The sequence below is a fragment of the Silene latifolia genome, chromosome 4 (assembly GCF_048544455.1).
Source record: "Silene latifolia isolate original U9 population chromosome 4, ASM4854445v1, whole genome shotgun sequence".
Taxonomy (NCBI): Eukaryota; Viridiplantae; Streptophyta; class Magnoliopsida; order Caryophyllales; family Caryophyllaceae; genus Silene; species Silene latifolia.
In genome coordinates, this window is record NC_133529.1 from 2,161,588 (window position 1) to 2,178,417 (window position 16,830).

At 34.2% G+C, this 16,830-nt stretch overlaps 2 protein-coding genes and 1 non-coding gene across 4 annotated transcripts; 2 read left to right on the forward strand and 1 right to left on the reverse strand.

Annotated features, from left to right (window-relative positions):
• Nucleotides 1-2,943: 2,943 nt before the first annotated feature.
• Nucleotides 2,944-8,740, forward strand: LOC141652519 (putative galacturonosyltransferase 6). 2 transcript variants are annotated; one of them, XM_074460035.1, is made up of 9 exons: nt 2,944-3,375; nt 3,468-3,511; nt 3,624-3,668; nt 3,758-3,914; nt 4,021-4,088; nt 5,329-5,579; nt 5,807-6,164; nt 6,977-7,495; nt 8,029-8,740. In XM_074460035.1, exons 1-9 carry the CDS (start codon nt 3,264-3,266, stop codon nt 8,302-8,304), a joined length of 1,830 nt encoding a protein of 609 aa, XP_074316136.1. In that variant the 5' UTR covers nt 2,944-3,263; the 3' UTR covers nt 8,305-8,740. The 2 variants fall into 2 exon arrangements, with proteins under 2 accessions (XP_074316136.1, XP_074316137.1); XM_074460036.1 differs by having other exon boundaries at nt 2,980-3,375; nt 3,471-3,511.
• Nucleotides 8,741-9,647: 907 nt separating this feature from the next.
• LOC141652520 (photosystem II reaction center W protein, chloroplastic) lies at nt 9,648-11,069 on the forward strand. The gene is made up of 2 exons (XM_074460037.1): nt 9,648-9,879; nt 10,660-11,069. Exons 1-2 carry the CDS (start codon nt 9,786-9,788, stop codon nt 10,968-10,970), a joined length of 405 nt encoding a protein of 134 aa, XP_074316138.1. The 5' UTR covers nt 9,648-9,785; the 3' UTR covers nt 10,971-11,069.
• Nucleotides 11,070-11,710: 641 nt separating this feature from the next.
• On the reverse strand, nt 11,711-11,781 carry TRNAG-GCC (transfer RNA glycine (anticodon GCC)). The gene has a single exon. It is a non-coding gene; the product is annotated as a tRNA-Gly (tRNA).
• Between the last annotated feature and the right edge of the window lie 5,049 nt (nt 11,782-16,830).

Here is a 16,830-nt window from a genome sequence, read left to right on the forward strand (position 1 = left end):
TCACAAGCTGAAAATGGATAGTGTCCTTTCACAATATCATAAGTGAGAGGGCAAGTGGGGTGCTCCCACTTGATTTGCCACTTACATATTATGAGAGGGACACTATCCATCTTCAACTTATGACGAATAGTGTCCGTCTTCAATGAGAATTTGTGAACGACAAATCTAATCTTCAATTGGGTCCATCAAGATCTCTCTTCTTTAGTATCTAAATCAACTCAAAAGTTTCAATTACCAACCTTTTTTTTTTCAAAAAGAATTACCGTATCATTTCCATTTTCTTTCTCTATATTTTATGAGAAAAATGAATATAAATCGGATGTATTATTTCAAATTTTACTTGTTTTGAGCATATGCGTATTTTTTCTAAGTTTATTATCTCAAACTTTATTTGTTTTTGAGCATATATGTGTATTATTTTCGAGCTTATTAAAGTTTATAAGTTTGATTTTAATTTTTTTGTCAAAACTCAAATTTAACCAAGTTTGTATGTAATGCTTTTGAATTTTATTTTAATTTTTCGAGTTTAATGTTTTAATGAATAAACTCAAAAACTTTATAGTAAAACTCATAATTTTTAAAACAAAACTCAAAAATTTTATTATAAAACTCAGAAACTATAAAACTGGTGGTAGGTAATATATCGGATGTATAATTCACTTACTGTATATTTTATCTGTTCTTCCTGATTTGTATCTATTTTCTCAGGTAAGTTCACACAATTTATTATTTTAATTTTACTTTATCTTATAACCATTAAATCATTCAAAGTTTAAATTTGAACCGTTAAAAAAACAAAGTGGATTCTAACAATAAAATAACTACTCTTTTAAGTACAAGCAGGAGATATTCAAATATTCAATCACTGAAAAATGTTTGTGTCCTATGAGAGGATGCCCTCCCCTTAGGGGTTGTTTGGTTGATCAAGGAACTTAATTTTCCTAGGAAAATGCAATTCATGGGAATTAAGTTCCCTCATCCAATTCAGGTGAATTTCAGAAAAGTGTTTAGTTGCTCATGTAGGAATTAAATTCCACAGGAACTTCCAATGACCAAGGGGGGAGTAGGTAAGCAACTTCCCACATCATGTAGGCATTGGAAGTTCCTGGGAAGTTCTAATTCTTACATTTTGTAAAATTTATGGCAACCAAACAACCCATGTTTTTCAAAATCATGGGATTTTCCAATGCCTATGTTTTCTAAGTGGCAACCAAACGACCCCTTACAATTATAGAAAAATGACTAAAATAAAAATGAGGAAGATGGCCCTTCACTTTTAAGTGTAAGGAGGACGTGCTTTTAAAAAACACAAATACTCTATATTTCTCTCTAACAATTTTCTCTTATGACGAATATTATCCGTCACACAGTACTATTCCTCTAAGTCCCTAGCAAGATGGTACACTTGTACCAATAAAAGTCACACCCCTAGTAAATCTATGATTGCACTCCCACTAATCTAATTACACTACCAATTAGTTAATTCCACATTAAATACAACAATTGATTACCAGATTGATTATATGTTTACTCTTTTGTCTCAAGCTTATGAGAGTGACACGTTACAATGCACTTGCAAAATTGTCGAGCATTAATCATACAATCTATCTATGCTTTAGACTCATATTTAAAGTTGATTATAAGTTGTAAACCAACCAAAAAGAGGTCAACACAATGAAAGTGAAGTAATGGCATGTTATGACATTTGTGATACCATTTTACATACCTTTCATGTTTGCCTACTCGTGACGTTTGGACGTCGGCCAACTTCATCACTATTCATATGTTACTTTTTCACCTCAATAACCCATGAACAATGACATAGCCAAAAATGTTTAAATGTGGCGTTAATTTTAATATAATTATTAATTCGTTTATTTTATTATGGGATCGTAAATATATAATATTTTCAAATCAGATAAATTTTAATGAAAAAAAGGACAATTGTTGGTAAGTTGTAGGGTCTTAAGACTCCACTACCTTGTACTTCCTCCATTCAACTCCACTCTACCTATTTCACTTTTGTACACTATTCACAATTGTGTATTCAATTTCGATTTTCTCTCGATACGTAAGTGGAAATATATTCATGTGGGATCTTGTTTGATTCGTCTTTACGAGTATATTAAAAATATCTAACTTTCATAATTTTTGCAAATACGTAGCTAATGATATTTAGCGCGTAAAACGCGCGTTGGCAAACGTGAAAAAAGAAAGTGGTAGAGTGGAGTTGAATGGAGGAAGTACGAAGTATGTGGTTGCGCTAGTGTCCTGAAGACTTAAATCAACTGGTAAGAGATCATAAAGAAGAGTTTTAGCTGGCTCGAATTCAGATTAAATTCGATGATCTGCAAAAAAAAAAAAAAAAAAAAAAAAAAAAAAAAAAAAGGTATATATAGCCTCAAGCCACAAATACCCCACCGATTCAATATCCTACTTATCAATATATAAGATATCTTAAAATGTTCATATGTTTCACAATAATAATTTGTACAACGATTATTAATAGACCAATATATATACAAAACTTGAAACAAAACTAGTTCTACCATACAAAGTTCAAATATAACTAACCTTACCTTTATAGATTTATGGAGTATGGAGTATTTAGTATTTATATGTAGCGTAATAAAATTATTCATTGTTTGGTATACAACAATCTTATTAAAACTATAGATTTATAGAAAAAATATCGTATATCCAATTCATAATAATACACAATAATAGTCTTCAGAATACGTTTAAAGTCGTTCCCTATACAACAGTCTTATTACATTGTTTTCATGTCATTAACGTTAAGCACGTATATATGGTTAGCATAATATTACGTATACCGAGGGTTTACTCAGTGCAGACCAAAAATAACGATCGCGGGTCCCTTAAAAAAATTAAGCATGTGGGTCCTCCATATAATTAGCCCATTTGATTGATTAATCCAATTTTAAACCCACACACAAAACATAAACTACATAAGAGAGTACCAGACAGAACGAACATGGAAGCTCTCCTTTCCTTTCTCTTTCTTCACACTTTCATCTTCTTCGTACCCCCAATTTAATTTTTTTTCCCCTTTTTTTCTTCTTCAAATCCCTAATTTCACGGAAACCCTAGATTCCTTCATATTCGCCCAATTTTCTTGCTTGTAATTCAAGCAATCTCGCAATTACATCAATTTCATCAATCAATCTTCCACTAATTACTCATTATCGATTTATTGATTCATTAATTTTCGATTGAATTGATTAAATTGATCGAATTGATTGATGAAGCGCTGTAGAAAATGGCAGAGGATCTTCATCCTCGTTCTTCTTTCGATCTCTGTTTTCGCTCCAATTGTTTTCGTATCTAATAATCTCAAACCGCTTTCTTCCAAAGGTATAATCAATTGTTCTTATTAATTGTGTAAATTCATATGATTATTATATTATATTATATAATTTCAATGATTTTTTTGTTGTTAATTGTAGCAGGAATCAAACAATTCGACGACCTCGATGATTTGTCAAATATGGTATGAATTCATGTATTTTTAATACAATTATAATGATATTGTTAGAATTAATTCAAGTAATTTATTTATTTTGGTTGAAATTTGATTATGCCATCCCTGTGTTTTTTGATAGATACATAAGAAGCCAGATTTAATACAACTTCACGCAGTTGAACAGGTAAATTTTTAGTTGTAATAGTTGTTTTTTGAAGTAATTGTGATTAGAAATTGATTTGATTCGAATCGGTTTCGGTTTTTGTTAACTAGGAAGCGAGTGAGGATGTGAAAGAACCTAGACAAGAAGTATATAGAGATCAGAATTACAGTGTAGTTAGTTCTGGTGATGGTAATAAGGATGAAGTTTCGAGTTTTGAGGGTTTAAGGACTGGTGATCGTGAGATGATGTCTGAACCTGACCAAAGAGGTTTGTCGAATTGATCGTATTATCTGCCTAAATTGTTATTGATTGATTGATTTATAATACATTATATAAATGTATTGATTTTGTTGTTTGATTTGTGTTTATTAAGCTAATGAGCGCAGCTTTCGTGAGGAAATCAAACAAGTTCAACCAAAGAAAGGAAAAGAAGATAATAAGGTAATTGTCAATGAGTTGTTTATGAGGCTTATTAGTCATTAAATTATCAGTTATTATTGTATTTAGGTGACGATGCGCAGGCTTGATTTTTTATTTATAGTAGCAGTTGACTAGAAATAGTAAGCATTGCTAGTATTGTTCAGTTAGATAATGGTGTTGTTAATAGCGAGGGTGATACAACTTACCAACTATTTTCCGAATATATACTGACAATAATTTGTCAGTTAACATTCTGATTAGGGTTTGTATTTCAAAATTGTAACTTACCTTGGTTTGTTTTAAATGTGTTGTTTCTTCAAGGTGGTTAATGATAGCGTAGTGGACCCATACTGAATTTGTAGCTTAATATGGCTGCTTTTAAGCTTGACTGAAATTGATCTTTAATGTGTGTGTTGATGATTCACAAGTTAATTGACTAAAACTTGACACATATCACAAGGTACAACAGTTTTTCAGAATTCTCACCTTCATTGGAATGGTTTACCGAGATCGCTATGTTGGAAAGTCAGATCCTTTGAAATAAATAGAGTTTCCTTAACCATTCAAAGTGCCAATAGGTACCAGTTAGTATGTAGTTTATAGAACTGAGATACTTTCAATTGCTGCTGGCATTCATTAGATGGAGTCATTGGCCGCACTGGGTCTCCCAAGGAATTATATATTTAGACTTGAAAGGTCCCAATACTCCAAGCTGATCATGGCTGATTTCTCCACTTTACGAACAATTTTTGAGGGTTAATCAACCATCCCCTCCTATTGGCAAATTTTACCTTATGCTGTAGTCTCTTAGGCATTGCAGTAATGTTGTTGCACCATCTAGTTAGGTGTCATGTTCGTAGAAGAAATCTTTTTTAATTATTTTAAATAGCAGAAACAGATAGCAGCCAATCTGAAAACTGTTGAGGGAAAGTAGTGTTTCTTGATTTTACTGTGGTTTACATTTATGTTGCACGTAATAACTTGGAGGTGTTCATGAAATACGAAAGTGGACAGCTTGGTAGTTAAATGATCCAGGGGTGATTTTGTGCGTAATTACTCAACAAAGATCTATATGTTTGCTAGATTCTGAGATACAGCCATCACCCATATTACTATTACTATATTGCAACGTTTTTATTATATTTGACATCTTTATCAGTTGTTTTGAAGTTGATAAAAAAAATATGGTTAATAGCATGGGTAATATATAGATCTTCGTCTTCTTAATGCAATTTCTTATTTATTACATTTGACATGATAGGATGAGTCGAATAAAAAATCTAATCAACCGCATCATGGACTTCGGCGTGGAAGAGACTCGCGTAGCGAGACTCAGCGGACTACAGATAATAGAGTGGTGAAAATGAAAGATCAGGTGATACGAGCAAAGGCGTACTTGAGTTTTGCCATCAGCTCAAGCAACACACATTTAGTGAAAGACTTGAGGCTTCGTATAAAAGAAATCGAAAGAGTATTAGGTGAACCTAGAAGAGATTCAGACTTATCACGAAGGTAATCTTACGTGAGGCTTGTGAGGCTTGTGAGTTTGTTTGGTAGGGCATTCATATGGGTTTTCGGAAAGTTGCCTCCTTTAGAGTTTGTTTGCCAAGTAGAGTGTTCTCCTCTTAACATATATACGTGATGTTGATGACTTGATGCTAAGAGTTATTGCTACATTGCTTTGAGTTGGTCATTATATGCCCTTTCTGCATTCCCGTCTAAAGTATTTCTATATGCAGTGCTCTTCAGAAAATAAAAATGATGGAATCCACGCTGTCAAAAGCAAGTCACGCGTACCCTGATTGCCCTGGCATGGTAAATAAGCTCCGTGCTATGACACACAATGCTGAAGACCAAGTCCAATCGCAGAGGACACAGACAACATTTCTTAGTGAGCTTGCTGGAAGAACCACGCCAAAAGGTCTTCATTGCCTTTCTATGAGGCTCACTACTGAGTACTTCACTTTGCCACCCGAGCAGCAAAGATTCCCCAATCAACAGAACATTCAAAACCAAAATCTTTTTCACTATGTAGTCTTCTCTGACAATGTCTTAGCTGCTGCTGTTGTCGTGAACTCCACCGTTTCAAATGCTCTGGTAATTGCTTTCCCTTTCATTTTGGTTTCTTGCTGTACTTTCCGTAACACTTTGCTGGAACTTGGTCTTAAAAGGGATGAAGCATTCTCCATTTGACTAAACTGCTTTAAGAAAATTTTGTGTGGTCTATCATATACAGCTTGAATTTAGTGCTTCAGTGTCCCATATCGTGATGAGGGATTTTAGAGCAAAAAGGAAACTTTGACTTCAAACGTGTAATACTTCATATCCTCCTCTCAAAGTCTCAATCATTGAGCAAATCACTAGCTTACTACTGAAATGGAGATGAGTTAAAAGAAATTGAGCAGGGGCCTAACCCCTCCTGACCAGCCAGAAATCCACCACTGCTCCACATGTAGCATTTCTTCTGTTAACGGTTAAGTTCGTCTCTCATAGGGTTTTGTAGATACCTTGTCTTGTGTTCGTTTCTGCTAGTAGCTATATATTTCTTCTATATCAGCACCTTCACAATAAGATTTTGTACTTTGAACGGCTACCAATTTAGCTTCAAATTTAGGTTGTCGGATACAGTTCAAACTCTTTCATTTTTGTTGATGAAATGATGATAGAATTAGGCCCTACTAAAAGAGCTTCAAAAGGTTTTGAGCCTAGATTTAATTATTGTGAAATTTATATATTTGACAGTAAAGTAATACACATTTTTTTTCTGTAATTGGTTTAACGTAGGATGTACTTTTGTTCCAAATCCAAACCTTAACAAGAATGTGATTTGTTTCTTTGTGTTACTTTCAAGAACTTGCTAAATTTCTGTGGGATTGATTTCCGTGTTGCTTTCGTTGTGTTACATGCAGGAACCTGAGAAAATTGTCTTCCACGTTGTGACAGATTCTCTGAACTTCCCCGCGATCTCTATGTGGTTCTTGTTAAATCCTCCTGAAAAAGCCACCATCCAGGTCTTGAGTGCAAGTAATTTTCAATGGCTGTCAGCATTAAAATCATCATTGGAGAAGCAAAGTTCCAGTGATTCGAAATATTCTTCTCTTCTTAATCACTTGCGCTTTTATTTGCCTGAAATTTTCCCTCAATTGGATAAGGTTGTATTCCTTGACCATGATGTGGTAGTTCAAAGGGATTTGAGTAGTCTCTGGGGTGTTGATATGAAGGGAAAGGTCAACGGAGTTGTGGAAACATGTGAACCGGGAGAATCGTCCTATAGGAGGATGGATATGTTGGTCAATTTTTCAGATCCACTGGTGTCCAGGAAGTTTGATGCCAATTCATGTACATGGGCATTTGGGATGAATTTGTTTGATCTAAGACAGTGGAGGCACCATGATCTGACTTCGACCTATCGTAGATTCCTGCTGAAGGTACGCTAGTTTCAAATCTAGTGCCTTGTTTCAGTTTCCTCTTATCTATGATTTTCCGTCTTCATTCTAGTATTTCTCAATGGACCCAGAGCGCACTATTTTTTGGATTTGGAAGATGATTGAATAAAGAAAAATGTTTCACTAAACTGTCTGTGTCCATGTTTCTTATATTGTGATTTAGTAACTGAGGACTTTAATTTTCCTGGCAATTTTCATTATTGGTTATATTGTCCGTGTTCTTATCGCTGTTTTCTACTCCCTCTAGCCCTGTTTTACTAGAGGTCATATTGTGGGATAGTATAAGTTTGCATTTTAATTTATTAATTAATAGAAAGGGGGGAATTGTTTTACTAGAAATAGGCAATAGATCAAATCATTATTCTTGTCATTATTTACACTTCACCCATCTGTTTGCTGCATGAACCCAAAACACTATGGTGATCGAACTTGTTGCGCACTTATTTCCGCTGTTGTGCTCATAGTTTCTTGTTTTGACCATTTCTGTATGGTTTACCTATTTGTATATGTTGCAGGGCAATGAAAAGCCTCTTTGGAAGACAGGGTCTTTGCCCTTAGGATGGGTCACATTCTATAATCGGACAATAGCTTTGGACCCACGATGGCATCTTCTCGGGCTGGGATTCGATTCACAGATTAAGACTGACCAAATTGAACAGGCAGCAGTCATACATTACGATGGCATCATGAAACCATGGTTGGATATCGGAATTAGAAAGTACAAGGGATACTGGAACCAGTACGTCAAATTTGATCATCCTTATTTGCTACAGTGTAATCTTCAGGAGTAAAGTAATTTAGGAAGGCTCTTTGTCTCACACACACACACACACACACACACGCACACGCACACACGCTATAGAGGTTTGCTGTTTCGACTCAGGATTGGTTACCGGCAACAATAGTAGTCCGGTTCTTATGCCATCTTTTGGCATGTTATCATCATTGATCATCTTCCTGTCATACGAAAAATTACAGCATAGTTCATTCATTCTTTCTTCTGATTCATACATGTAAATGTGACCCATTATAGTTTTCTTGTCTTGGATATCTGGGTCGAGGATGACCCAAGGCAGTGTATACTTAGTAAGGGAAGTCGGAATGGGAAAATGTCGGGATTTTGTAGTGACAGTTTGTTTTACTTGTATATTACTACTTCAGGATCTTTATGTAGTACTCTAGTTTTCTGTTGTAATTGATCGAATTCTTGGATCGTCAAGTATGCAATTTTTCCATTTCTGGTACCTCATTTCTTGCAATGGATATTGATTCGACTCGGATCCATCTGGTCGAAAAAATCTCGGTTTATGATCCAAATCCAACAATATAGGGGTCCTAAGTGTACAGATTGGATTCGAGAAAATTTTCTTCAAGGCGTATTCGATTTGTATGAAATGATGATTATCTGTACGTCTGAATATATAAACGAGTTATGTCAAAACTCATATGAGACCGTTATATACATCCAGCAATTTCAATTCATGTTATATACTCCCTCCATACCAATCCAAAGGTAACATTGACCAAAATGGCACTATTCATGGTCGTAGTGAATCTTAGATATTATTCTTAATCTATAAGACAAAATATAGTCATGTGAGATCTTGTTTGATTTATCGTCATGAATGCTATAATGATATCAATTTTTTATAATTTTTAATAATGTGTAACTAAAGATATTCAAGTTGCAAAACGCGTCTCGGCAAGTGTGAAAAAGTCAATGTTACCTTTGGATTGGTATGGAGGGAGTACATTAATCTATAATTATGTAATTGACTTCTATATTTACTAAGACTGAGCAAAAAATCCAATTATCCAAACTGATCTGATATCCGATCTGAATTTTTAGATATTCGATCCGAAAATTAAGTTTGGTTTGGATATCCAATCCATGCTCTACCCTAATTATTTACATAACGGTCTTATACAAAACTAATTGTCGAATTATACTATCCGATAAGAGGAGCCATCTTACTCAATTGTCAATACTCCAAACAAGTCCTCAACATCAACCAATTTCAGAGCCAGATAAGACTAGTTTATTAGATCACTTCACAGTTCACACGTGGCGGTAATCGATTCGCTAGCTATAGATAGAAAATATGGATTGAGGGCCATGGACCATCTATATTATGTGGTTATAGTTGCTAGAAATTTCCCCTTGTAAATATTAATTTGTACTCATTAGTCATTACTATAACTCTTCTAAACTGATAACAATTAAAAAAACAACACATTTTCAAGAGCAAATTTTGTGCAGCAATATTGAAAAATGGCAAGCATTACAGCAAGTTCTTCAGCTTCATTGATTGCACATGCTACTCTTCTTAACAAAAGGGTTGCAGTCTCATCTTCACCTATTCTTGGTTAGTCATCTCCCATATTTTAATTTTTATTCATATCCGTCTTAAGTGTTAACGGGTACGGGTCAGGAGTTTGTCATTTCCTAAACGCTTGCTTGTTGTCTTAATATTCTATTTTCAATTTAATGTTTATTTTCTTTCTACAAGTCATTGCATATGTTTTTAGGCTCGGATCCCGATTATAGTGGGATGAAAGTTATGGTACTCAGACTCGCTTAGAAATATCCCATGGGAATATTCCAAGTTTGGCACCTTGCTATTTTTATTTATTTATTTATTTATTTTAACGAAATATGCATGTTTTGGCTTAAAATGAAGTGTTATGTATCATACCCATTTACCCATGTTCCAGTGTCAAGTGTCAAGCATCTGACATGGATACACGAGGAAATAAGAAAAGTCGGAGTAATATAGGATAGCGGACATGTGATGTACGTAACTTAGGGATCGCCTAATATGAATCATAAAAAAAAAAAAGAAAAAAATGGTTAAATACGATTCCTCCCATATAATATAGTCTGTTAGCAGTGGTGGGTCTAGGGGGTAGTACTTACTAGGGGCCGTCGCGCCTATGGCGGATGAGAATTTCGTAAATTTTAGCTACATTTTTTGAAATTTTTCCGAGCGTACCTTAAATAATTACTCGTTCGCCCCCCTAAATTTTTCGCCCCCTCTAAGTTGAAATCCTTGTTCCGCCACTGTTGTTAGTCTTCCTTAAGACGACATTATCCGTATTAAACTAGATGATATTAGTATTAAACTTTTGAACATTAAATAAATCAGGGTTGCCAACAATGACAAAGAAGGGGAAGGTAGTATGCTCCATGGAAGTGAAACCAACAAAGAAAGAGAGCATCTCAAACATGGGCTTAGGCTCATCATTGCTCGCAGCAGCGGTTGCAGCGACCGTGTCTAACCCGGCCATGGCTTTGGTGGATGAGAGAATGAGCACTGAGGGAACTGGTCTTCCATTTGGTCTAAGCAACAACCTTCTTGGTTGGATCCTTTTCGGTGTTTTCGGTCTCATTTGGGCTCTTTACTTTACCTACACTTCTGGCCTTGATGAGGACGAGGAGTCTGGACTATCCCTTTAAATTAAGGACACTTCTTGTACTAGAAAGTGTATCTTGATCTTGATTTGGTGTAGTATTATGTTGAATGTATAAATGACAAGATCTTATGTTTTTTGTTTTTTTTTTTTTAATTTTAAAACATTTGTTGCGAAGTTACATTTTTCCTTGTTGATGTTTACGAGTTTCAAACCCGTATAAAGGATGAGAATAACGGTAGTCGGTAGGTATGATCAGTGGTGGGGGTCTGAAGTTTAAAAATTTCGAAATTTTTAGTTAAAATTTTCGAACTTTTTCGAGGAGGGGGCGGTCGCCTCCGCTGAAGTTTGAAATTTTTGAAATTTGAAGTTAAAAATTTCCGAACTTTTTCGAGGCCCCCTTATAATATTTTCCTTTCGTCCCCGCTGTCTTAAAATCCGGGCTCCGCTGCTGGGTATGATTATTAATCGGGTAAACATTAAGAGCGTTTTATACAAAACCACTTCCATTGTTGATGAAATCAAAGCTAACAAAACCCGGCCTATGTCAAGGGAAATGGACCTTGATCGAATCAAGTTGCTTCCCTAGTGAATGCGAATTCAAGACCATATCGTCCATATGCGATTGCAAGCTCGCGGTTAAGTTTTTACGGGGCTTGTATTGGCAGCTCACAAAATCTTCCATTCTAGCTAGGACTGTGGGTTATCTTATGAGCTAAAAAGAAATAGCAACATAAGTACATACCAAATCTGAGGAGGGACGACTATGCAAAAACAAAAATCAAATGCACCAGCCGGGAATCGAACCCGGGTCTGTACCGTGGCAGGGTACTATTCTACCACTAGACCACTGGTGCTGCTTGTATTTATCGCATATTAGTTATGTTCATATACATACATTACAAAACTAGAGAAAACCTATTTAGCTCGGTCTTGTGAGGTTATGGACTTATGAGTGTGACGATCCGCACACTTCGAACCCTTAGTTTTATTTATGCTATGTAGTTTTATTCCCTCTTGTATATTTTTAGTAAATGCTTTCTAGTATAGAATAGTTTTAGTTAAACTTTTCTTTCCATAAATAGGTATATCGCTATTCTACACTAATTTTGTAAAATCAATGTTTCCTGCTAGCAGGATGTAAATATCAAATTTCCCTATTTTGGGAGTACTAGTCAATCAAACATCTGCTTCCCACCAAGTTGCCTTCTTATTGCTTGTTGTTGCTTTCTTGTGAACGAGCATTCACTTCTCTAACAAGCCCGTGTGTGTCGATCGAGACCAGGATTACGACACCCACAACCCGAGACCGATTACGAATGCCTAGTGCTTGACAAACACTAGTGCTTGACGCTCTCGCTTACATTCTTGTCGAGTGTTTAGACAAAAGTGCGCGTCACGCCCGACTCAAAGTTTTGGACCGTGACATTGTGGCATTAGCTATGAGACATCATTTAATTCAGAGAGAATGATTTATACGAGGTATCAATTCGGATAATATAACCATTATAATATCATATTATACTTATTTTTTGCCAATATCTTGTAGAACGGCCTGATAAATTGTCCAGACGTGTAATCAATAGTATTATCATAACTGTAAATCGGTATTGGATTACTCAATCTGTCGATCCTAATCGTTAATAATTCACATTTGTTATTGACATAATAATTCGACAATTGAGATACAATTAGTCTACATAGAAGTTTAAATTTGGAAAACAAGTTCACAAATTCTCACTTGTGACGACACTTTCCGTCACAAGTGAGTGACGGATACTATTTTCTCTCACAAAATACCCATGAGAGGTGAGTGGAGAAGCACATGGAGGGTGCCCCACCTTGTCCCCTCTCCCTTTTTTTGAGAGGTCACAAGCTTGTGACGTGATTAGCCCGTCACAAGCAAGACTAGCTGAAAACCAATACCCACTTTTATAAATTATTAATTGTGCAAATTCACAAAAAGATAGAGATTTAGAATAAAAAAAAAAACAAAAATCACAATAAATGGCAAAAATATCATAATCTTCCATGATTCCATTTACACCAAACTCCTTATCTTCATTTCATTTCCTACCACAAATCCACAACCAACCAATCTTACGCAACCCTCACATGGTCCTCCCATTATTAAAAACAAATCCCTCCATTTAACTTTAAAATCCACATACTATTCTTGAATTTTTCGAGAAGACCGTCTTTCTTATATTTAAAGGCAATTCCCTAAATAAATTATTACAAAGATTTAGATGTAAGTAGTAAGGTTCTACCAGAGAACATAAGAATTTTTCCTTAGTTATACACTAGACTTTATAAAATTGTCTCGACCTAAATATTCCGATTTGACACTCGAACTAAGAACCAAAACATAACCCTTAACTCAATTTGATGCGAAACAAATTACCTGACCCGAATATTTATTGTTGTAAACTGACTATTATTCCAAAATAACTTATAATAGAACTGAGAATCACCCGAACACAAAATAACTCAAACTCTTGATAACCCGAACACAAAATAACTCAAACTCTTGATAACCCGACTGAACTGAACTGAAATGAAGTGAACCTGACTTGAAAACAACTTAATCGATTAAATTCAAGTCACTTAAATTTACTCAAGACATTTTGAGTGTTAAATAATTCATGTTGGATCAATTCAAATGTATTATTATCAAGTTATTTAGAAAATCACAAATTCTTATTTCAGACGGGTTGTGTTTTCCATCTGAAATTAGACCGATAAAAAGTTGTCATTTTTTAAGAGAATGTAACCATTTAATATATAAAATGTTATCACTAGAGCTGTCAATTTTTACCCTGAAAATGATTGTGAAAAATAATGGTAACATGTTATCAGAAAATAACATCATTTTATTGTAAAATGACAACATATTGCCCGTCTTATTTTAGACGAGAAACAGCCGTCTGAAGCAAGACGCGCTGTTAGAAAATATGTATAGTGTCGAATACAAGAAAATAAAAATTCGAGTCGGATCGAAGTGGACCTTCAGTAGACCCATTATCATCAACACATGCGATTTACTAGGCTCAAAGTTAGGACACTGAATAACATCATCAATGCTGCAATCTATCATAAATGGATGCAGATGAATGGGAACAGGCATGAGCACAAGCTGATTAGTCCTAGTAGATGTGCTGGCCTAATTCAGTATGATATTAGAACACGCATTGAACAACAAGCAAGAGGCACCATTTCAAGGAAGGATAGGCAATGGCTTGAGAAGTTGATGTAATTCTGGTTTTGTAATTTTGGTTGTGGTAGGAATTTGTTGAGTTGTTGAGCATGTTGTCTCACAAATTTGTTGATGTATTTGTCACTACTTCACCAAAAAAAAAAAAAAAAAAAAAACTCAATTTGACGCGAAACAAATTACTTGCCCCGAATATTTATTATTGTAAACTGACTATTATTCTAAAAAGAACTTATAATAGATCCGAGAATCACCCGAACACAAAATAACTCAAACTCTTGATAACCCGACTGAACTGAACTGGAGTGAACCTGACCTAAAAACGAAATAATTGATTAAATCAAGTCACTAAAATTTAGCCAAGTCATTTTGAATGTTAGATTATTCATGTGAGATCAATTCAAATGTATTTATATCAAGTTATTTAGAATATGTGTAGTGTCGAATACAAGACAATAAAAATTCAAGTCGGGTCGAAATGGATTTTCAGTAGACCCATTATCGTCATGCCCCCTTCAACACCCTCTCGTATATACTAAAAGATTAACACATTTTGAAAATTCCCGCTCATTTATGTTAAAGACTACTGAAAATTTGCGCTCAATGTTATATTCTGGCTAATTCTTATTCTCTAAATATACTCTAACCAAATCTTTTCTATATATACTCACTCTTAATTGACTCCACCAATTACCTACACTAATTTGCAAAAATATACCGTCAATAAATATATACTGAAATGATTTACACAATATTCATCAATCTCTACCTTCTTAATAATATAATATAATATAATATAATATAATATAATATAATATAATATAATATAATATAATATAATATAATATAATATAATATAATATAATATAATAATTCTGAACTCCTTATTTTCTCAATCTCGACCATAAATACATATATACAGATATTGTTTTACCGGTTTTCTTTACGAGGCTAATACGCGTTTAATTAGATTTTACATCTAACTTAAATGTATTATTAATGTAAAACAAATTCTAAATAGTAAAGTGCAATAATATTAGTACTACAAAAATAACTTAACTTAAATGTCTTTTAGACGGTAGTTATTTTCTTTTCTACCGCTTACTAATATTATATTGGTACTGATGCGTAAATAGGGAGTGGAAATTTACAATAAAACTTACGGGAATTTCAAATAAAATTGAATTAAAATAATCCCGAAATAAAACATAATAAGTAATAAATAACGGGTTAACGATATAAAACCTGCACGCAAATCAAGGAAGCGGAGCATCAGCACACGGCTGGAGGCACGAGGCAGCCGAGCATGACCTTTGGGGGTGTGAATTCGAGGCTTCAATTAATTGTTTTTCAAACCTTGTAATCTATGTTGTCAGTTCTTTTTTCTCCACAAAATTTAATTTGTTGATTGTTGTAGTAAATAAGGTAAGACTAGTTAATGCTTCCTTGGAGCCCAAGTACATCCTAGGCTATATAAGCCAACTTTGTAATTCATTTTAACACATCTATGAAATTGAAATTGTTCTGAGAAGTTTTCTCTAAAACCCGTCAGAAGCATTTTGTGTTGCCTTAAACACGAGTGTCGGGACAACAGAGAATCGACGTATTCGATCTTTGACTTAGACCGAGGACGCGTTTCAAAGTTTAAGAGGAATTCTTGTCTCGTTACGAGAATTTCACCCATTATCAAACTATAGGTCTAGTTTGATAAAAATCTCCAAATTTCACAAAAAAGAAAAAATATTATATACGTTCAATCCGTCCAGAATGGCGACCAAAGCCGCTCAAATGGAAACAATCGACCAAAACGCTTCCGCACCTGAACCCTTCACTTTGCAGGTACATTATAACATTAAATTAAAAGTACAGTTAATTTATGCAAATAATTTTATTGAGACCGCCTCTTTATAAATCAAATCTAGAAAATAATGCGTTGTAGCGCGTGATCTATAACTAATTATAATATCATATTACGCTTAATTTTTGCCAATATCTTGTAGAGCAGTCTAATAAATTATTTCAACGTATCATCAATAGTATTATCGTAACTGTTTATCTATAATGGATTACTTAATCTGTCGATCCTAATCAATAATTCACATTTGTTATTGACATAATAATTCGACAATTGAGATACAATTTGTCTACATAATTGTTTAAATTTGAAAAAACAAGTTACAAAAAGATAGAGATTTAGGATAAAAAAAATCACAATAAATGGCAAAAATGATGTGCTGGCCTGATTCAGTATGATATTAGAACACACATTCAATAACAAGCAAGATCTACCATGTCAAGGAAGGATAGGCAATGGTTTGAGAAGTTGATTTAATTCTGGTTTTGGAAGATTGGTTGTGGTAGGAATTTGTTGAGTTGTTGAGCATGGGCTCACAAAATTTGTTGATGTATTTGTCACTACTTTACCAAAAAAAAAAAAAAAAAAAAACTCAATTTGATGCGAAACAAATTACCTGCCCCGAATATTTATTATTGTAAACTGACTATTATTCCAAAAGAACTTATAATAGATCCGAGAATCACCCGAATACAGAATAACTCAAACTCTTGATAACCCGACTGAACTGAACTGGAGTGAACCTGACCTAAAAACAACATAATTGATTAAATCAAGTCACTTAAATTTAGGCAAGTCATTTTGAATGTTAAATTATTCATGTGAGATCAATTCAAA